Here is a 23887-nt window from a genome sequence, read left to right on the forward strand (position 1 = left end):
ATTAAGAAAAGCCTGTGAAGAGGCTTTGAGCATTCTTTACGGTCTCCAATTATCAGAATCAAGCCTGAAATCCCTCACAAACAACGAATTTGTCGAGTCCTTAACTAGGATAATGCAATCCGGGAGCTACGAGTCACGGGCTTATGCAGTCATGCTACTGAAGTCAATGCTGGAAGCAGCTGATCCAGCTCAAGTACTCATCAAGTTGCAGCCCCAGTTCTTCGTCGGATTAGCCCAAATCTTGAATGATCAAATCTGTCAAAAGGCCTCAAAAGCAACACTGAAAGTACTAATCAGTGTTTGCCCCTGGGCGAGGAACAGGATCAAAGCAGTGGAAGCTGGAGCAGTACCCGTATTGATAGATCTTTTACTCGAGTCGTCTGACAAAAGGGCATGCGAAATGACGCTAACGGTGTTGGATTTGCTGTGCCAGTGTGCGGAAGGGAGAGCCGAGCTGCTGAAGCACGGCGCTGGACTGGCCATTGTTTCAAAGAAGATACTTAGGGTTTCTCAAGTTGCAAGCGAAAGGGCTGTCAGGATTCTGCATTCGGTTTCCAAATTCTCGGCAACTCCTGGAGTTCTGCAGGAAATGTTGCAGATTGGAGTTGTTGCAAAATTGGGTTTGGTGCTTCAAGTCGATTGTGGATCCAGGACGAAGGAGAGAGCCAGGGAAATGCTTAAATCCTATGCAAGAGCGTGGAGGAGTTCTCCATGCTTACCTAACAGTTTGATTTCTTCATATCCAGCTTGAGATGGAATTCATGGGGAATCAAGTGATGACGATAGAAACTAAGTTGTAAAAATTACATTTAGTTCTTAGAGAAATTAGCAAACGGGGCAAAAAAGTGCCCACATAGAAAAAAGAAAGAAGAACATGATTTTTGTTGAAACTTTCATAAATTTGAATTTTGCATATATACAAAGATTGATGCTCACATCTTCTTCTATTTTTTATTCTCTTCTGAGTGTCTTTTGGTTACCTTCATGTTTACTTAATTGACTTGAAAATCCGAGTTTGATATATACGAGCAAAATAACTATAACTAAATCAGTTGTTATAGGTAAAATTACACTTTTAGTCCTATATGATAGGTGTTCAACACTTTTAAAATCCTCAATTTTATTGATTTTTGCAAAATGATTCTAAAATTAGGAAAAACTCTACACATATAGTCCTAAACTTTATAAAATTTTTAAAATGATCTCAAAATTTAAAAAACTTGACACATTTAGTCATATAAATCATGTAAAGTAGAGGCCTAAAACGTGTCGAATTTTCTTAATTTTGGGATCTTTTTAAAAGTTTCATAAAGTAAATGATTAAAAGAATTGAACTTGCTATTTATGGGACTAAAAATGTAATTTTGCTATTGTTATAGTTATTGTGATGTAAGTTTCTGTTGTTCCTCTCATGATTTTCATAAAGTAAAATCGACTTTGTGCCTGAGAAAAGTTTGGTTCAGAATCAGCTGGTCAGGCATAAATAGCTCAGTCCCTATCAAATCGGACTGCCCTGAATAAGAAATTGAAACAGGCAGATAGATACAATAACTATTGAAGCAGCAACTTCTGAATAAGATACAGCCGCTTTTGTGGAATTTGAATTGGCTTCGTACAGTATAATTATAAGCATACTGTCAAAAATATTATTTTTGGCATTGAGGATTTGGGGTTGTGGTCCGGAGAAATGCAGAAAGGTACATCCCTCTTTTGACATCCTTGATGGAAAATTCTTACCTCATTCAAATTCGATCGAATCAAATTAATTACATAGTAGATATAATATACTTATTATGTAATTAATCACTCTTTTTAAATTATACATCAATCACACATATTACAATTATTATGTAATTAGTTCAAATTTGACCAAATTTAATTTTTTATTTATATAACTTTGCCGTCTTCCTCCTCTATGACGCAACGACTTACATTCATATATATAATAATCTTGCAGCGAATATCACCAACTTGCTTAAATATTGATATATCCAAATTATACACATGGTGGCAGTGGCTCCTGCGGTCTATTCACCAGATGAGTACTATTCAAATTCAACTACATGAAATTAAATGCACCAGAAAAGGAGTGATTCTAGTTAGTTTACTAGTCTGTATATGTATTATATATATATATATGTATAATTAAGATGCATTAATTACTGTGTAGTTTGAGTAAATAATTGATCTTATAGCTACCTTCCGGGAGACAGTCAATGATTTTCTTTGAAAATCGAATAAGTAATTTGGGATGAAGTGGTTGAGAAACTAGGATGATTTGCTTGGATAATTATTTCTTGGATCATGGGCTCCTGGGATCATGTGCATGCATGATGCACTGAAATCTATGTTTGGTCTTCCAAGTTCCTATGCTACGTGCATTTTCAACTTCATCATCAAGATACCTAGCTGCAATTATATATGATTTGGAACGTCAATCTTCTGCTACTTGCTGCCACCACTGATATTTGCAAGCAAAATTACAAGTTTATTCTCTTATGGAATGCATTCATGAGTGATCCTTGGGGTCAGAAAAAGCATAACAGCTTGCTAAATATATGGGATTTGAACTGAAAAGGGGAAATAAGATCCAATCAAGTCTAATTAATCATCTCAAGAGAATCAATCATACCTCAAAAGATCGATTGTTAATATGAGAAGGCACGGCTGAATTTGCAACTTTGAGGAGCCATCAATGTTTCTTCTTGATGGAGGAAAAATACATCGGATGATAGTAAAGTCAGTTCCACAAAAGAAGATTGAAATGAGACCACACATATTTAGATCGTATGTATTTAGTATATTGACCGAGGGGTAAAATCATCATGAACAATTCAAAGTCTAAAATAGTATAAATAGTCCCTTCAATCATTGTCAGTTTGGACCTTTTCTGGGCTGAGTTGGAGAGGAGATTTGTAGCTTAACATTTGTTATATGTGAAGTGTGCTAAGATTGCTTACCATTAATTAGCTTATTTCCCATCGACCTTATTTGAATACTTGATAACTCTTAACATAGAACCCTACACCCTCAGAAGGTAGGGATTACAGTTAGCGGAAGAGGGAATTTTGCATCCAATTATGATGGAAATAAAGTATAGGGTAAATTATATTTTTTTCATCCAAATTTTTACTTTGTCATTTAATTTTTATTTTTTAATTTATTATTTTAATTTTATAAAATTTGCACTTTACCATATATGACTATTTTTCGGTCAATTTTGTGATGTTTCCATGACAGAAAAATCAACCACAAAAACGGTCATATATAACAAAAATGTAAATTTTACAATATTAAAATGGTACAATATTGACACCAAAAAAAAAAATTAGATAGCTAAGTATAGAACGGACACGATTCGGATAGCAAAATACAATTTGACCTAAAGTAAGTATATACAATATAGGAATATTCAAAGGACTTTAGGAACTATTATTACTATATGAGTGTATCTATTTAGAAAAGAAGGAATATGGAATACAAGTGGATTAATCGTTACTAGAAATTCATTTGAATGAAATCAATGATAAATATATTAGAGAATAGTTTATTTGTCAAGTTTGTATGCATGATGTACATACAGACAGGACTTTCAGGAGTGCATTTGGTCCTGTTATTGATTTGAATGTTCTATATTGTATGTCACCTTTGTTATAATAACAATAATATTCACATCAAGAAACCCTTGAAAAATCACACGTTAATGTATGACTTTGATGATGTCCTGTCTTGCAAATAATGTCTATCTGAAACTGAAATATTGAACACTATGGCTACCATGTCATAATGCCACGTATATGGAGGATGTTGAATAATTGCCATGTTGTCAAAGTTTATTTCTACCCATTTTGCCACATCAAACAATTCGGGAGCAGTTAACGTTTCCCAATGGATCCTATCCTCAAAACTCCCAAAAATAAATAAGTTATGAGCTTAAATCCGTCATCCCAATAATTCATACATGTCCTTAAAGTAACACTCCCCATACTTATAAGATGAAAGTTACAATTTTGTCTACAGTCATAATTCTATGAAGCTGGAATTAACAAGGTAATTTATCTGTTCGAATTTTCTATTATAAATTCTATTTCATCTTCTACCCCATTTAATATACGCATGTTATATGCATAAAATCTTTCTCTAAATAAAACACATGATGTCATCTTTATACAAGTGACTTGCGTATATGGAATGGGATTGAAGATAAAATAGGGCTTATAATAGAAATCTAATCCCATAATCTACACCATATCTTGATGATCTAGCCCTTAAAAACTTAACCTTAGGCCCACAAAAGAAAACATCTGAAGGTAGAACCAAACTGCAATTTATTTGTAAAGCTTAAGATGCCATTGGAATCAATAGAACTCCCAGAAGATGGATAGTCTATGAAAATCATATGTAAATGAAAATGTCACTAATCCAAGTTCCAAAAGTAATTTATTTCATTGTGTAAGAAAGACATCCCAATTAAGCTCATTAAACTACCTTTTATTGTAAATTGCACAATCTTCATGCACTCAGCTTCGAATAAATTTTTACCGTATGTATCTCAATTCACAGTAGTACTTTGATCACCTATACAAAGCTATATATATTTATAATATGTAAAGATTAAAAATGTGTAGAATTATATAAATATTAACTGATGATGAGTCTCATCAAGACCTAAAAATAGCTTCAAGATTTAATGCAGTAAACGGGCTCACATTTCCATTCAACATTTCTGAATTTTGTCCTGCTGGTTCCACTGCCGGTGCCATTTCATGAGTTGTCGAAGGTAAGATCAACTGATTCGGCAATATAACATCGGAACCTGGCCACAATATCCCGTCAGCTGGCCCGACATCTTCACCTGGCAACGGTGGCAAATTGTCAATGGGATTTATACTGCTAAAATTATTTCCACTGAACGTAACCTGCTGCTTCTGAAACGGCTCAAGCCCACCAAGAAAAATCGAATTTCCATCCCCTAATAATTGGTTCCCCGAAAACCTGTTGGGAAAAGGCCCGCATTCAAAAAAACCACTCTCCTGAGGCAAATGAGAAGTCAATTGATTCATATGAAAGTTTGAAAACTCGACAGGTGGGATTCCGATCCCGTCAGGCAGATGAGAAACTGCTTCAATTTGATTCTCGAGCCGAGGCGTCTGATTAAGGTAATTTGCGTAGACTGCTGCAAGATCAATACTAGTTGAAGAATCAGCACTAGGGCCAGCTGAATTTGAGCTACTTGATTCAATTCCATGGCGGACTAAAGCCCTGGAACCAACCCCACCATCGGCCGGGAGGCGAATGGACTTCCCTCTTCGGCTTTTCCTGCAACCACCGCCGATGGGGACATTCCTGAGGGACCCACCTTTCGTCCAGTATCTTCGGCAACCTTTACAGAAGTACCTAGGTTGAGTTAAGCTGTAATTGTTGTAGTAACAAAATTTGGTGTTGGAAGAACCACAGCGCGGACAGGCTGGTGAAACCTCAACGTTAGGCTTCCATCCCCTTTCCATCCCAGAACACGATCATGGAATGAAAAACCTGGAATAATTTCTCGCTACCAGTAAACATCAAGAATCTGTAAATTTCCCCTTTCTCTTTCTCTGATTGACCAAATTGAGAGAAGAGAAGTTGCTGGAATGATAAGTGGAAAAATGGGAAGGGGAAATATGTATATGAGAGGACATGCACGTGTGGGTTGGTTCCGGGGCCGTTAAGGACGATGGAGCTAACTGTCCCGGAGGCGAATGCTCGGTGTCGGTGTTAGGAACACGTGGCGGGATGTCATTGGAGGGAAGGGGAGTGAGGTGGGGGCAAAGGCCTCGATAGGGTCAATCAGTTTGCTTTCTGGGACAGACAGGTCTGGTTTAAATATAAGGAAAATGGAGGATTAGCTTGTTGTTAGTACTGATGATAGTGTCTTCACACTGGGAGAAAACTCAATTTCTACGAGTGGGATTTCATATGTGGATTGCTAGCTCCCATATCACAAGAAATGATTAGTGCTTAAAACTCATAAACCTGGGGAAGGAAATATTATATATACATACACTAGTTTTTTACTCATACAATCCATGCAAGCGTAGTGTGGTGTGCGATGAAGAAAACAAAAATTATGAAAAGCAATAAAGGCGATATAAGTTGAGGAGAAAAAAAAAAAGTCAGAAACGTAAAGGAGAGAAAAATAAATAAATTGTAAGTGCGAATTTATTAAATATATCAAAGTTACTATTATGGTAAAATTCTTTTAAAAAAAATAAATTAATTAAAAGATAAATTTTAAAGAATTTGTATAACAAAAGGTTCTCTATTATATATAATATAATATATGAAGGATCATGAAACAATTCAATTTGGCCCCTTAAACTATATGCATGATCTCATTTTGCGTACCCGTTGGCCTCTCCTTCCCAAATTGTGAAATTAATATATATTTTCCCTCTAATCCACGTCTGACTAAAAGAATTTAATTTATTTTTCAACTTACATATATGCGTTTCAAAATATTTGGAAAGTATTAAAATTTTATAATTATTGTTTGGACTATATATATATTATAAGTAAAACAATTATAATGATTCATATAAAAACCCAGTAAATTTATTTTGTTAAGATCATTGATACTTGTTAAATAAGTAACAGGCAAAGCTAGTGTTCGAAAAAAGTAGCATTATATATATTAAATACTGAAATAAGAATGTAGTTAGCGCAATTCACTAAAATCAGAGACAGTTTTAACAGTTAATGGATTTTCTACAAATTTGAGATGCAATTATAGATGAATTAATCTGGGAGAATAATTATGAATTTGGAGACGAAAATAAAATCGAAATTCTAACAAACTTAGAGACAGTCTTAAATCAGAACTTGTTTCACCGAAGACGAATTTATAGATAAATTATTCTGATAATATGTTCGTCTCTAAATTCAGAGATTGAAATTTAAGTAGCCTCGCACGGACAGCTTCTTGTTCATATTTGGAAATTCCATCTCTCATATTTTTTAGAGACGGACTTATCTTTCTTGCCTTTGCGCCTGTACATATATAGATATATGATTAGTCCCATCAGTCGTCCTGCAGAGCTTAATCATGAGGGCACTTTTTTTAATTTTATTCGATTATTTTAAATAAAATATACGTATTATCAAGTAAATTGATTGAATTAACATCACTTTCTCATTAAATTTAATGTATTCCGAGTACTAATCAAAACCCTAATTATCTAGCAACTATTGATTATAACTAATAATAAAATTAATTTTGACAATGTACGTAAAACAAAGGATATATATATATATACTTGAGAGCCAAACCAAATTTACCATATTATGCATGAAAGAAGATTTAACCAATGCATTGATATACTAATTATATAAGAACAGTAAACAACAGATTATGATAACTCTCGATTCGACCAACACATCGATATGACTACAATAACTAACATAAAGTTAGACACTCACACAAAGATAAATACCCATATGTATGGTGGGATTCAAATCCATAATTACGAACTTGTTTGTGAAATCTTAATTTTAACCTCAACTACTAAATTAAGACATTATTGATATATACAAAAGAATGTAATTAAACATCAAGATATACATATATATATATATATATCAAATGACAACACTCAAAAGCAGATCATATCACATTAGTAACAAAAAAATCTACAATATATATCAATGTAATAATTAGAGCAAATTTATGTTATTATTTCAACACTTAATGTATGCATATACAATTATAAAAAAAAGGTTTATTGTGATTGGGGTTTGAGCCTTTGAGGGTCCAAGAGAGACACTTAAGGAGAGTTGCCTAAAACTAATGAGATATCATATGATCACCAAGGCAAGATGGATGTCTCAAAATTAATTGGTCTCTTAATCAGGTAGAATCATGAAATGAATAATGATTACTTGAAAAGGGTTGTCTTGGATCATGGGCTTCTTGGATCCTGGAAATCTTGTCTCCAATACATCCAAGGTTTTACTTTTTGTTAGATATATCACTTTCAATTCAGGTAATAATATTTTTATATCCCATATTTGACACACTTTTCTTTCTATTTTACTTCCTAAATTTAATTCTCAGATTGATTAATCTTAATTATATACATTTCCGTGAGAGACATTTTGATGAAGTTGACGAACTCTTGGTTTGGATTTTCAAGAGCTGATCAAGTGATTCTGTCTCTGTCATCATCGTACAAGAAATTCATTTGATTATCGGTAATGGTAATTTAGGAACATATAACATGGCCTTCATCACATGAGATTTATTTGGTTTTCTCCAGGTTTTACAAATCCAGACAACTTATATACAGTTTTAGTACAGTTCAATTTTAAGGTGTTTTTCAAGTCAACATATATATATATATATGAAAAAAAAATTGAAAATATTTTGAAAGTCCAAAAAAAAAAAGTTTATAAAATTGAAAAAACATGTGACATCATCTTTAGAACATAAAAGAGATAAAAAAAAATGCCTGTCTGCTAGGTTAAATCGTAATACAAATAGTATTGGACATTAGAGTTACATTATAAATTAACATTAGATAAAAATATATACTATATGATATGTGGTACCAAGAATTCATATATGCGTAATCAAGAATATGAGATAAGAGTCTCAAACAAGAAAAACGAAAGAATTTATTGAACAAAAAGGAAAAAGACAAGAAGAGAAAATAGATAATTCGATTCTCGTTTCTATTAAATCAACAATCGAACTTTTCCAATAGACATTTCTACAATTTTGTTAAGATTGATAAATCTTAAGTTTAATCTCCAATTTCATAAAACATAAATTCATTGAACTCGTCTGAATAATTCCTTCCAATAGGCATTAGATCCTTGACTCCAATTCTGAACCCTTTTGCTCATTAGTAGATGGTTAACTTCACAACAATTTTATATAAAATGGTTTAAGAATCCTTACTCCAAATTATACTTGCCAAATTCAAATTCTTCCATACATAACCTTAAAAACCTTCATAAGCCTACATTGAGTTCCCCCTAAAATTTAATACAATTACGAATACTCTTTATTATTTAAAAAATAATAATAATAACGTGCATCAAACAATTGATCCAATCCGTTAGCTTGTTATCCAAATTTTATATTGAATTGTCCAAAACCCTTTTGAACCCTGAACTATAATATTACATAATTTTTATATGCTTTCTTATAATAACGTTCATCCAACATAGAATTTTTATATTCTTTTTGTAATAATAGAATCCATCCAACAACATAATTTTTTTATATTTTATCATTTTTTTAATAAGATAAAATTCCAACAAGAATAAAGTTAACATTTTCACCTTACTATCCAAGGGTACATAATTATAACACATATCGAGTGTATGAAAATTTTCAAACAAAGCGAAAATATAAATAATTACATTGAACCTCAAGAAACTTGATGTAATATACCCTAAAACAAATGGTGAGAGAAACAGAATGTCAAGGAACAGTTAGATTAGATCGAATAATAACCTCGGTTCATCTAGTTGATACATCACAGACTAGAATTTTTCCTGTGTCTCTCTCAGGGGAGTGATTGAACGGATGAGACGGTCAATTCTTGATGGGGTTAATACATTATAAAGAGTCGTCACTGCATCTTGCCTGAAGGACATAGTACTCGACTATTTTGGTTTTCTGTTAGCCTTTCATTTAGCCCTATAGTTAATGTCTCACTCAAGTTTCACTGGGTCAGAGCACTCACAAAGCAAACAGTTACAGAGGCAATCGAAAACAACACCAACCTATCCCATTTACATTTCCTAGCATCAGAAATACTACAATTTTTAGGTCAATCTAAAATTTAATGAATGAAAATACAAAAGCAATGTACATAAAATATATCCCAAATCTGGAAACAATACTGGCTTTCCGAGCACAGTTGTTTGTCTGCTTTCACCAAGATCCTCAGGCACTGAGCCGGACTACCACTATAACTGACCCAGCCGCTCCTGGTAAACACAAAGGAATGGTAAGAGAAGGGAAATACAATACTTGAGAATCTCAAGCAAAATTCCTAAAGACTCACTGTACAAAAATACTTCAAGCTAATTAAGTGGGATCTTAGCACATGCAGACTCAGTAAATTGGAAACATTGTCAAACCTGCAGCATCTGCATTAACTTTGGATGTTGCTCTAGAAGCTGACAAAGTTTTTCGCGGTCACTCAGAAGAGACTGCAGTTCAAGTAAATTAAATTATCAAAATATAACTTTACAACAATTAGACTTGTGTACTTATATCAACCCTCAATATAAAATACCTGAATCGCTTCAGGGGATCTAAAATACTCTTGTAGAGACATTCCGGAATCTTGTTGCTGGGATGCGCCATCCCCTGAAGGCTGCAAACTCCTTTGCGAACGATCAACCTGTTGCTGTTGCAACGACTGTGATACATTTTCTTGTTGTTGGGTTTGATAATACACATGAGCTGGGGAGACTTGGGGCTGCTGCAGCACCTGGGATGGCTGAGCTGGAATCTGTATGGAACTTTGCAACAATGTTGCACCCTGCTCTGAATGTGGGGAAGCTGGAACAGGTGGCCTAAGATGCTGAGGTGGAGGACGAGGGATTTGTGGCGGCTGAAGCGGCTGTAACTGAGTAAGAGCTGGTATGGCTTGAACTGAAGGGAGAGACATGGGAAGATTTTGCGACACATTAGCCAAGTTTTCTCCATGATGTGGAACTAAACTATTTCCATAAAGACCGACAGGCATGGAACTGGGCCTGAAAAGCAATGGTTGCATCAAAGGCGGTGGGGGATAGGAAGTTATCATCGTGCGTGATGCTGAAAGGTTCACCATTCCATCAACAGGGGGTGCAGCAGAGGCGTGCTGAAGCTCAGAATTACTAACAGTTTGAAAATATTGTGGAGACAAAGAAGTAGAATTCTTTAGCGAAGAGCTGGCTGAATAAGGAGGTGGTGTGGGAGGAAGCGGTGGAGGAGGTCTTGTAGATCCTAAAGGCGAAGGAAGAGATGTCCGTCCAAACTTTGGGTCTGACAACGCAACTGAAGTAGCCAGTGATGTCGAACTGCATGGTACAACAGACGCATAATCTGACTGAACCTGTGTATAAGGGAGAATGTAAGCAACTATTTTCATGTATGAAACTGCAGAAAACATTTTAAATAGCAAGTAGACTATTTCATACATGGAAGCCAGGAGGAACCTGAGCCTGCCCATCTGCCACAGACTTCAAAAATGATGAAGACTGACTCACAACAGGATCCATATTTTGAGATAGTACAGGTGAGACTGTTGGAGGAGGTGGCATCGGAGGCAGAGGAGGCTGATTTGGAGGAAATTTCTGATCGTAGAAACCTTGCAATCCAGTACCCAAAGGAACAGTTCCACTTTGTTGTATTGATGCATTGGGATATAAGTTAGGTGGTGTCCTGGACTCAACAGAAAATCGTACAGAAGAAGATGAAGTATTCATATAAATAGAAGCTGCAACCCCTGTACTACTGGGTATTGCAGAGGAATCAATTGCATTAGGAATTCTGGTTGGCAAACTCTTTGTGTCCTCTGCCTGATCAGAGAACTTCTTATCAGAAGAAATACTCGGTTCTCGAGTCAATAGCATCTCCGGACGAGATGCAGACATTCTGGATGAATACTCACTCGGCGTATTTTCATCCATGTTTGATGCTAATGGAGTACCCAAGCGAGAAAACTGACTACTTTCATTTACATCACTCTCCGTCTCCTCAACTATCGAATGGGGAGAACGTTGCTCAATTACAACAGATGCAAGTTGCTGTAAACTATCATCTGGTTGTGGAAAGGGCAACTTATCATCAGGTTCAGACTCCTCAGCATCAAAAACAATATCAATTCCCTGAAGATCATCATCAAGATCTGGTTTCAACTGTCGAGGTTTGCTGGACTTTTCTGCGTCTATGTTGTCATCTGGAGCTGCTGTTTTCACTTGTGTTACCGCATCATTAACAGCTACACCTTGACGCTCCCTTTGTCTGGCCATGAATACATCTACGTGAATGGATGGTGGTCTCCCGCTAGAAGATCCTATCCGTGGGACAGCAATTACATTAGAATTATTACCATCAACATTTCGTTCTCTTGCAACATAGTCATCCACATGCATAGAAGGAGGCCTGCTAGTGTTTGGCTTACGCTGTCTGAAGGTATCCCGACGTGTAGGGCCCGGAGGTGTGGTGACAGGTACTGAACCCCTAGAAAATGTATTTTGTGAGGTAGCTTCCACTACAGAATTGTCTCCTCTGGTATGCCTATTTGCCCCCTCCAGTGAGGAGATCTTTCTTTTTGCAGAAAGACCTGTCTGAGCTAGCCTGTTACGCAAATTCTCAGGACATTCCCAAAAGAAAGTGGCTCCAAAATCATCCCAGCTATATTCTTCAATCCGCCCCACACTTCTGTTTGCAAATCTCTGTATCCTCGAAGAAACTGGGAGAGTCGATAATGAGGTGTAACCACTGGCAATTGCAGCATCCACCTCCTCTGTGCCTGAGGACTTCCGCAACAAACGCAATAACAAGTTTGCAGTCTCCTTGATCTGAAGATCCATGATGAAAGTTAAGGATAACTCTTCAGGAAAAAGAAATAGTTAATAAAAAGCAGTAATATAAACCTGATCCTGTGTAGGGAGAGCATCAGGGTCAAGTTCATTGCAAGTCACAGATCCTAACATATCTGCGAGCTCCTCGATTTGCTTCAGGTTGTCTTCGACAAAACCTTCTGAAGAATAATCATTCTTTACTCCAAAAAGGAACTTGACTACAGCAACCCTCTCCAAGTTCACGCTGATGAAAAAGCAACATATAACAATTAAAAAAAATAGCACATTTCCATGAGCGGAGCAACTTTCTCTATATCATTCATAGGACTGAAATTGAGCGATAACAAATTCCGCAGGAAAACTTGATGACATTTTTGCTTCTCTTTCCGTCCCTCTTTCGGATAGTGAAATATTCAAGGGAGTTGAGTGGTAGGGTTCAGAGGAGGTCAACCACCTGAAATTCTTGCTACATCCACCATAAAAGACGTTTTTGACTCCTCTTAAGTAACAGTAGATTAACAGTACAGACAAGCCCATTATGCTACTATTAAGACAATATATTGTTCATCAAAGATCAAGCTTTTATGGTCCATGGGGGACCTTTAAATTTTCTTAACATACTCCAATTACTGTTTCATCTGCCAGCTAATCTAGATTTATCAGCTAATGTCTAAAATAATTTCTGGAACTAGCATCACAGAGTGAAGCCAAGAACTAATGACATGCAGTACCCTCCCTGAAATCAAGAACCAGACTGAATTCTTTATTTTTTCTCCGAAGTTGTTCCAGAAGTCCGTATGAGCAAGAGACACGACTTGGGCCTTTTTGCCATCAAGGTATAATACTTCAACAAGGCACATGCGTTTTTCTACGTTTCTACTTTTCACCAAGAGACACAATCCAAAGACAATGAAAAAGAGCACCTCATTAAAGTTCACATTGACAGTTCAAATAACCATGGTTTGATCATTTGTGATGGAGTTCACCACCTATCTTTTTCTTGGTAACCAAATCAAACGCTAGTGCATGTTACTTACGAAAGACTGATGGTAAGCCTAAAGGAACAACCAGAATAAGTTAACCACTTAGGTATTTCAACTATTAATACTTGATATTGTTTTTTTCTTTAACAGAAAAAATATTGATATTGTTGACAAATGCAAAAACGTAAATATTTGTTTTTCCCTATGACAAGGTTAGGCTCTTGCTTTCTGCCCTGCAGTGAAGGCCCAAGAGATCTCGGTGCTTTGATGCATGAGGAAATAAACCAAAGTTTATCTCTGAAGCAAGCTTTACAATGGACAGCAAATTAACCAAACTGTCTAAACAGCTTTTAATACGACCCCAATGTGCTCCTTTCAGTCACTGAACAGCAAACTATCTTTTAAGCATATCTTTGGATTTATGAGGCAAAGTAACCAAAAATACGGCAACCTACTTAAACTTTTCTACGTGGCAAAGTGGTGGCAAAGTGGAGACCGAAAGCTTGAAGTACGACTCCATGAGTTCATAGAATATAAACTAAAGTTCAAACATGAAGTATCCATCTCAAGCACAGTCAAAAATCTTGCACCCTCACTTAAAATGACTAGAAGTACTGAACTGCTTTCGAAGATGGAAATGCTGAACGCCAGTTACTATGAGTACTATAGAATTTCTCTGAGAATGTTTTCAAGCACAATAAGCTGAATTTTAATCCAAGTTGCCATAAGAAACAGAGCTATTTAAGTAGCAAGAGTAAAGTAAATGGAGCAGAGAGCAATGAGCATACCTTTCCCTATCCATACAAATGCCTAATGCACCTGAGGTTAATGTGTGAATAGCTACAGCAACCTGTTCGCGAGGAACATTCTTAGAATCAATCGACCTTAACAATGAAGTCCAGCAGCATAACAATGGAGGATGCTCCTTCCATTCAGATGCATGAATTTTCCCGTAACTTGCATCACTTTCATGGTTTATTTGAGACTCAGAATCCTGAATAGTAGAGGACTGAATGTGTTTTACAAAAGAGAGCAAAGAACTCTGGCCTTCGGTAGAGGAACCCATCTCTTTGAAGGCAGCCAGACAGGCAAGCAATTCTCTTCCAACTGGCAAAACCTACAGTTTTGATGGAAAAGGGGAAGTAAAACAAAGACTAAAGAATATCAAGTATTAATTGGAAAGCAAAACAAGCATGCAAGAAAACATTGACCAGGGAAATGAAAATCACTGCAACTCCCAAGCTCCATGTCAAGAGCAACCTCTGTCTTCCGTGCAGTGCAACATTAACAGAGCAGAGAAATGGGACAATCTCGGACAAAAAAGGAGGAAGGAATAAAAAGGAACAAGAACACGTATAGAACGACTGCCAACATATTTGGCCATAACAGAGAACTTTTTTCAAATATCCTATGGAACAATGGATTAGGTACTCCTAACTTGAATAGAATCATTTTTTTCCCCGACATCAGAATTTCATGAGAACCAAATGACATGGATATCAACCCTCCACATGATGTTTATTTCAAAGAAACTGCTAAATAATTATAAAGTCTAAGCCAATTATGTTGTCTGATATTCATGTACATCCTGCTCTTACAATGGAACCTCTGTACTAGTTAGAACCTTATTGATTCACATAGCATCTTCAAATGACACATGCCTTGAATAAGAATTAACAATAAGGCTTTTCGTGTTCTTTACAATGAGAATTAAGTTTAGTCGCTGCAGTAATGCTTTTATTAGTTCTCAACCATCGCTTCACCTGCTAAAGATGCACAATAGATCTTCGAGAGCATTTTCTTAATGATCAACTATCATACTCCGGAATGGATCTCTTTTCATCTCAGTGACATTATCAAGAGGTGAAAGGATATTGCTTGTGTTCATGAGAAAACTTATCAGGTTTACCAAATCTCTTGCCAATTTGAGGGTTTGCATCAAACACAAACTCTTTGGCTTCTCCACAGTGGCACTCAAATCCATCCTTTGCACAGTGTTAAAAACCACTATAACTCCATGTGATAGAATCTTTAATTCAATATCTATCTCATATTTGATGGTTCAATACTTATATGAACTGACTTCTAACAAGACAATTGCAATAACCTGTTCAGGAACAGTCTAGGACAGTTTATTGTTCTATAAAATAAAGACAAGTCATCAATTATACAGATAAAGACTTGAAAGGGAACATACCATGCAAAATCTAAGGAGATATGACCAGAATATGGAACATTCTTTGGCTGTAAAACTGTTAGGAAGATTCCTGTAAGCCACAGAAAGTAAATCTTCCTATCCAAATGTGAAGAAATGAAGCCACCGAATACAATTCTATAAGAAACTTTCTGACCTGTACTGCACTCCAGGATGCTGAAAAAATGCAGAGTCATCACTGATTAATGAGATCGATTGGAATACAGGTGTAGACCAGCTAATAAGTGAAGATTCATATTTTGCAAGATTTATGTTTTCGGAGAACTGCTTCACGTCAGAGTTGGCAGCTCCAGTACACTTCTCAAGCACTTTTGTGAGCATCTGACAGCCACCCTCCCTCAAAAATAGTGGCTGCGGATGGAGTGAAGAGAACAAGATAAAGTGAACTTCATGCTCAACTCCGTTTTCAACAATAGTTGTCAAATACAATGAATACCTTAGCGATTGGATGCTCCAATAAGATAGCAAGAAATTTAAGCAATTGATGAACCTGTAAGTAAAAGACACGAAAAAAAAGAAAATAATAATAATAATAATAATAGTAAATGGAGAAATTAGGTGCAAGGAAATGGAAAAAGACCATGGTTAGAACAATTATTACTAATAACCTTGTATGCGTCCACATCGGATAATGTTGTTGGCTCTAAGAGGCGATGAGAGATCCATGATATTATAGGTCTCACCAACACAGAAGCATAGTCAAGATTCAGGCATGCAATCCGAACCACAAACACACGTAGAATGTCTTGTATGACAACTGACATCTGAAATATGATGAAACTACCATCAGTTGAAACTTGAAAATACAAAGAGCAAACACAGCCCTGCTTCATGTAAACCAAAAGAAATTGGTGGGTTTCGTGGAATCACTCACCATACCAAGAAGTTATATAAACATTTAAGGTGATTAATGCAGGTACAACTTACACTGACAGCACAATGTAAGATAACTTCTCCGAGTTTCGCCAGTTGCTGAGACAACTGAGCTAGTAGCTTCTCAGGGTTCCCAGGCCTTAGATACCAATTGATCTGTTTCTCTTTCTCCGGACCCAATAGTGTCCCCACAGCCACTGCTCTTAGGGGGCTCAGCATTGGAATTCCATTCTTCCACATCCAAAGGCTTTCATCCGGAAACAAATCATTCTTGAAAGGCAGAGAGTGTGGCAGATTAGTGGAATTTACATTTCTATCATCAGATATATATATCAATTGCAAAACACAAACTCCATACTGCTTCAGAAAAACTGATGTGATTGGAATGCTCACATACCAGTAGACAAAGCAAACTGCAGGTTTCCTTGGGGCCCAGTGCCAATAGCGAAGTGGCATGAAGGCTGTCAAGGAGGAAATGGAAAAGGCCAGGAGTCCAACTGTACACTGGCCAACAAGCTAGTGCTGATGCAAGAAGATGGCAGACGGCTCCAAAACCAAGCACAAAATCAGGGCAAGTATGGGATAACTCTGCTGCACAGGAAGCTAACTTGGGGCTGGGAATGGAAGATTTGTATCAAGGATACTGGAAAATATATTCTTTACATTCATTAAAAGGAGACAGTTGCTGCTACCTCACTTCTCGGTGCAACTGTAAGAGTGCACTCATTAGTTTTGTGTTCCTGTGTTGCTCCTTGGCTTCCTGAAGTTATCAACAGAATGGCATAACTCAATTGAGCTTTTGATCCATTCGTTATCAAGCAATATATATAGGAATGTCACCACAAACCTGTAACTTCTGCAAGAGATTGATGAGTAGGATCAGTGAAGGAATCAGCAGATCAAACAGGCTCTTTTCACGATTACGTTCTAGAAGCAAATCAGAAGTTGAATTGCCCTCTGCACCCTCATCAACAAGATAATCTGCTAAGACAAGAAACCCAAGTCTCAGCTTCATAAAGAGGCAATATGGTGCATCTCAAACACATTGAAATTCCTCCAGACAATTACAAAGTAAGATGTATATTGACAGTATATTTCTGTGTTCTGCACGGACTTCAGCAGACATTTATAACTCAATAATCAAATTAGAGTATGAATTTCATTTGTTAAGCTTATATGAGTCATTAGGTTAGGATATGATGCAATAATTGCCAAGTTGACAAACTATCAACTCAATTAAATGCCAAAATGCATAATTACTTAATTGCTCTTTTAATTTATAATCTTAAGCCCCATAATAAGAACACTTTACCATTCATACCCTTGTTTTCCCGCTAACAGGTATTATTTGGAGGTTCATCAAGAATAACCCAGGCAGCAACTTGGACATACTCATCCAAACAAAGGAACGCACACAAAGTGTGGGCTTTTGTGCGCATGAATGCTAATGCAATTGCCTATTCCAAATTCTTGTGTAACAGGACTGACTGTGCATCTTGAAATGCACACACTTTTTGTGTGTGAGAATATAATAAGAGCACATACTAAGAGGGCTCATACCAATCATATACATGTATTCAGACCAAGAGTACAATTTCGAGGTTCACCAATAAAACCCAGGCAGCAACTTAGATAAACTCGCTAAACAGAAAAAAAATATAGGAAGATTGGTTTATGTGTTTGTAAATGCAAGTGCACGTGCCTGTTCGAGAACTTCTGCCTGACTGTGCATGCATGTCTCCAAGTGTCCCTAAGTGCGCACACCTTTGTGTGTCCACATGTTTTTTATGAAATTATCTAAATTCTAAGAGCATAAATCATATGTAACAAATTAGCTGGTAAAACCCCAAGGAAAAAACACATTTCAATGATACAAAGAGAATAAGAAATGAGGATACGAGGCTCAAACTTCATGCTGATTCTTCCTAAGCCAAGTCACAATGTTGTAGAATTATTGTCCAAAGTTACCTCTTTATCGTAAGTTTCAGCTGAATGTGTCATTAAGCCTACACCCCGGTAACCTGGGATGCATGTTATTGACATGGAATTACCTGGAAGGCCGTAATATTGTGGAAACAGCCTAGCACGTGTGGCTGACATGTTTAACAGTGACACATGAATCTCAAAGAAAACCATGCCTAATAGGAACCAAAACTGGTATTTTTAGAGAAGATGACTATTTGTCACAAAACGAAAAGGGCATGCAAGAAATCTTCCTCCAGATAACACAGCTACCGAGAAATTTTGTAGGATTCAACATTAAAGCACTACCCAAATATTCCATCATGTAGGCTCATCAAAGAATGAATAGAATAAGGACATCTAAAGGATTATATCAAGAGAAATCGACCAAGTAGATAAACTATCCCACCCATCAAGGACAAACTTTCAAACTAGGGCCATATGCAAGGACATGTTAACACAAAATAAACACAAGAACAACTCTCAGCAACAGACCACTAAAACTACATCGTGTCCTTTCAGAAATAATGATTTCTGTTAGGTTTCTAATAATGCTGTCATTGTTTGGAAGATGTTGTCAACACCATGAACAATACTGACCATAAATATTGGAAGACCTCTCAAGCATCACTTTACAATTGATCACAACAGCATGCACAACCATTACAGCACCTTCATCATACAGACCAGCAGCTACAACCTTAAGAAGCATAGAGGAGTAGTTAGTAAAACTTATGTAACAACAAAGTGCCTGCAGAAACTAACAAGATTTCTTACCGAATTATCCGAAATAAATGCCAAAATTCGAAATGCTGTAGTGAGCTGGGCAATGGAGGAATCACGAAGAACAATACCAGGAAAATCCTTCTCAGTAATACGTTTTCCAATTAGATTATCAATTACATTACCATCAGAACTACTAGAAGAATCCCCAACAACATTATCAACATCCATCATGTCGGATGCCAGAACACTGTCTGAGGCCATGTGAACATCTCCTCCAGAAGCCAAAACAGCAGCATATCGTAGAAGTCCAATTGCCCCATTCCTATGGTAAACTACACCAGCATCTATCCATTCCAAAAGCCGTGCAGGAGCATCTTTCTTGTTGGAACCTGGGGAAGAGAAATGTAATGCCATGTGCAGCTCCTTCGCATGGTCTATCCAAGACGTCAAAGAAGTAGCAGTAGAATCAGTGACAATAACTTCAAAAATCTCAGCCGCCGAGTGAAAAATCGCAACATCTAAAGGTGAAACTCCTGTAAATAGAGAATTTGCCACTTATAAGAAAATAGAAACACAGTAAGACATCCACCATTGAAGTCACCAAAGTACCAGTGTTCAAGGAAGCAGGATCAAGTTCCCTTCCGGAATGCAATGCGGTCATCAAAACTTTGAGAGCCTGCAGCAGGAAAAGATAAAAAAGTTTCTCATGGATAAAAAAAGAAAAATATTAAAGATAGATGAGCAGACACATCAAAAGCTACAGAGGGAGCAGAATTTTATGCATCGATTAGATAGTTCATAGTCCCTTCTAGAACAAACGCAACAGAATTATGATGATTCCAATAATGAAAGCAACTAGTAGAAATCGTTTATTACTTTATTTCACTAAATATAAAAGCTCATAAAAATTTTCTATAAGGGCCATGGCCAAAAATTGTAATGTTTAGACCATTTATTTAAAAATTAAAAAAAAAAGGAAAAAACTATATAAACATACCTCTGGGAAGTTCACCAAAACCAATAGAGCCTGGCGTCCACTCTCTGACCTGGAACAGCCAAGTTTGAAGCCTTAAACTAGTTGAAAACATTGAAAAAATCACTTTAAGCAAAACAATAAGCATAGCTACCTAGAGAGGCGACAAAGATCCCACAGCACCCAAAGAAATTCTTCAGTACCTGGTATCGACTTACATAGACTATCTATGGCGATTAACTGAAAATGCACACAAGGAAATGCAAATAGTTCCTTACAGAAGCTTGAAACAAATAAAGAACATAAACCATGATAAGTAAAAACACGAAAAAGGTGAATACTTAAATAAAATCTACTGGCAGAGACCAAAATAGGGAAATAAACATTATAGAAAGCATGAAGTCCAAGAAAATGGAACTTACCGCCTTCATGTGCACCTCAACAATCATGCCAACTTCCATGGGGCGACAAAAGAACCCTTTGGACATCAAGACAGATGCATATCGAAGTGAAAGCGCGTCTTCCTTCTGGACATCCTCCATACCGCGCAAAGCATAGATAATGGTTGAGGAGATTTCAGGGTCATGTAGAAGGAAACCTAATCCTGAAAGTAAAAGTACGCAACATAAATGGCAATATCTAATAACTTGACATAGGAAGTAATAAAGGTAGGAGTAATAATACCTGAGCGACAGAAGAGGAGTGAAATAATTATTGCTTCAATGTGCGATACAACATCCAGGAACAAGTCCATTGCATGCCCTGTTTCGGATCGCAAAATAGAAGATGACAGCAAAGCAGCTGACAAAGGAAGGAAACCTCTCTCCTGTTTGCAAAGATGCAAAATCATTTTGGGTCAAGAGAAGGAAGGAAAAAAAGAAGATGATAGATTACATAAGTTGTGGTTCCAACAAATGTCACAGCGTGCAAAGAAAGAGTAAAGGAAGTAGGAATTCCCATTCCCCAAGAGTATAAGACATTAGTTCATGCAGAGAAGAAACCAATGCATACAAGACATTAATGCTATTGTTTACTCTGGACCTGCAGGAAAAACACAAGAAATTGTTTGAGGATCCCAAATACATGAATTTTGAGGTAGGAGCCATAAAGCATCACAGCTTTCCATATATGCCATTGTAATCCTGGAGGGGCATATATGATTTTATGTTCATCATAAATAGGAGAATACTTTCAACAGATTATATAACTAAAAGTCTAAAAGAAATTAGGAATTTAACAAACTAACAAAGACTAAGTAACTGAAAGGCGTTCTTGGGGTAGCAGCTATAAAATGCCTGAAGGCAATGCTTGGGGGAGTTTGTAGGGGGCACACTAGGGCATTTGGGGCATATTCTTAAGTATTTGGGCCATATGCTTTTTAGCCCCAAGTCACTACTGAGTATGCGCAAAGATGTGTATAGGAAGTTGTTCTTTTGACAGCAGAAAGCTCGGATGAGGCGAGTTTTCTGTTAAAAAACCCTTCAAAAGTTATTCAGAAGAACAAAGCCATTCTTCTAAAAAGCACATATATTATAACCCTAAAATATTTTTCTTATCACACTTGTCATCTCAAGCTATAAATCTCTATTCTGCTTGTCATGCTATTTTATGCCTCATGGATCCAGATTTTCTATAGACTTTCAGAACTTTAGATTATTTTGAGTCTTTTCACATTATCTCATTATTTTATAAAATTATAAAATACAAAAGTCTATATGGTATAGGCTCATGCCCCATAGCATACATCATGCTCCAAGACACAAGAGATGCCTTGCTCAAAGCATCACCATTGGATAACGGTCCAGTATCTCATTCTTGGATTACTTATGGTCTTGCATGTATTGCCAAAAATGAAGAAGAAGAAGGAAAGAAAAAAAATGGCATCAGATCAGTCTTGGAAAGAGGCCCTTAAACCTACAACAGCAGTGCGCAAACAGTAACTCAAAATATATGGGCATGAACCAAATTGTATATGATGTTACATCTGGCCAAGCGCAGTTAGAAGACATTTTGTTCCTTGGTTTTATTCCGTTGATTCTCACCTCCCATGAAAGTATTTTACAAAAAAGAAGTGTTCAACTTGCCCATCACATAACACCATACAATTTTATAAAGCTTTTTCTGTTGCTTATGCTAAGCATAATCAATCTTCTGTGTAACATCTTTCACGCATCTACATGTCCATCTTCTTGGTTCTTAATTGTATTGTAACTTATAATGAGAAATAGTAATTTTAAAAACTACAAATAGAAATTTCACTATACTCAGAGACAAAAAATCTTAAACAACATAATAGAATTAAGATAATACAGTTATCGTATCAACAGTATAAACGAAGCAAAGCACAAAACAATATAACTTTATTTTAACAGAAGGAAAAGGAAAGAAAAGGAGAGGATGAACAGATGAAAAGTATGGTGCAACTGAACTCCGGAAGAACTCAAATACACAGATGTAAGCACCCTCTATTGATCGAGGAAGAAAGTGTAGTACCTTCAGAAGGGAAAGTAAGTGCAAATCAATATCCCAATTTAAAAACCCACAATTTGAGAGATTAATCAAGCCGCTGGTTGTTTTATACACCAATTGTCCAGCATCACCAAGGATGAAGGATCTGCTTGCAGCAGCCATTGGAGAGGGATCATCAATTGGACCACTCAGCTTTATCAATTTCTGTAACCATACTTGTCAATCAATGCGTGCTCAAGAGAAATATTTTACTATTTTTCAAATGCTAGTTTAGAAAAAAAAAAATGCATGAATCAAATCGATGATGAAAAAACTAATATTTCCAATTCAATAAGAGCATGGGGTATAATGAAAAAACTAACCAAGAGTTTCTTGAGCTGTGTTTTAGCACTTGCAAGCATGTCCAAGTTAAAATTTGAAACCCGACCACCAGCAGATATACCCCCGAGTACAGATAATACTGCACACTGCAGGATAAGAGATCAATATAGGACTTGATGAGTTAAATGAAGGCTATCAAGTCAAAGCAAGAAACTATCGCTCATTGTAGCGCGCGCACAACCAAGATTTTGTCAACCGCAAGATGGAAAAAATTTACTTGAGAGCTTTGAGCTTTGTGATACCACTGAGATTGGTTTCACTTACAGTCAAATACTATGGTATTATAGAGTCAGATAATCCCTGCCTTCAATTGCCCTCCCCAAAAAAGCACAAGAATAAAGCAATTATATTTTATATTATGTTTAAATTATAATTTCAAACCAGGAAAAAACAATCATTTGATAGCCATAACACTGCACTGAAAAGGTTTGTTTTCTCGTTACAGAAAATCTATGTACATATTAGTGTGCATGTGTTTCTTCAAACACACGCACGCACATCCATCATTCTAGATTATAGTTCTGACACGCATGGTAGAAAGTGCAACATGTACCTCATATCTACAAGTAACCTCATAAAAACGCATGCGATGAAGTATATAAGTCACAAGGGAGGCAACATCATGCCTCTGATTCTCCAATAACAACTTCAATAATTGATTATAGCCATCACTAGTGCCGACTGGTATGCTTTCCTCTTCCCGAGGCCACCATCCTAGGAAACCTTCACAACCAA

The 23887-nt window shown here is 36.5% G+C and overlaps 3 protein-coding genes across 4 annotated transcripts in view; 1 reads left to right on the forward strand and 2 right to left on the reverse strand.

Moving 5' to 3' along the window:
- LOC105173992 (E3 ubiquitin-protein ligase PUB22-like) overlaps positions 1–947 on the forward strand; it is a gene marked incomplete in the record, with an annotated part of 1845 nt that extends 898 nt beyond the window's left edge. The window contains 1 exon segment of the mRNA XM_011095935.2: positions 1–947. Within this exon segment, the coding sequence (XP_011094237.1) occupies positions 1–751 (751 nt within the window).
- On the reverse strand, positions 4662–5507 carry LOC105174207 (dof zinc finger protein DOF3.5). The gene has a single exon (XM_011096234.1). The coding sequence runs from the start codon at positions 5505–5507 to the stop codon at positions 4662–4664; it is 846 nt and encodes a 281-aa protein (XP_011094536.1).
- LOC105173993 overlaps positions 9548–23887 on the reverse strand; it is a gene marked incomplete in the record, with an annotated part of 18691 nt that continues 4351 nt past the window's right edge. Inside the window, 25 exon segments of one of the 2 annotated variants that reach the window (XM_011095936.2) lie at positions 9548–9978; positions 10132–10203; positions 10290–11096; positions 11182–12059; positions 12168–12567; positions 12643–12814; positions 14342–14670; positions 15751–15820; positions 15905–16119; positions 16205–16258; positions 16377–16532; positions 16696–16911; positions 17039–17255; positions 17334–17401; positions 17489–17625; positions 19204–19303; positions 19381–19862; positions 19939–20005; positions 20327–20375; positions 20457–20542; positions 20725–20906; positions 20987–21128; positions 22796–22975; positions 23134–23238; positions 23706–23887. In XM_011095936.2, coding sequence (XP_011094238.1) covers positions 9958–9978; positions 10132–10203; positions 10290–11096; positions 11182–12059; positions 12168–12567; positions 12643–12814; positions 14342–14670; positions 15751–15820; positions 15905–16119; positions 16205–16258; positions 16377–16532; positions 16696–16911; positions 17039–17255; positions 17334–17401; positions 17489–17625; positions 19204–19303; positions 19381–19862; positions 19939–20005; positions 20327–20375; positions 20457–20542; positions 20725–20906; positions 20987–21128; positions 22796–22975; positions 23134–23238; positions 23706–23887 — 5387 coding nt within the window. 2 annotated transcript variants of the gene reach the window in all.

This window comes from Sesamum indicum, linkage group LG11, assembly GCF_000512975.1.
Source record: "Sesamum indicum cultivar Zhongzhi No. 13 linkage group LG11, S_indicum_v1.0, whole genome shotgun sequence".
NCBI lineage: Eukaryota > Viridiplantae > Streptophyta > Magnoliopsida > Lamiales > Pedaliaceae > Sesamum > Sesamum indicum.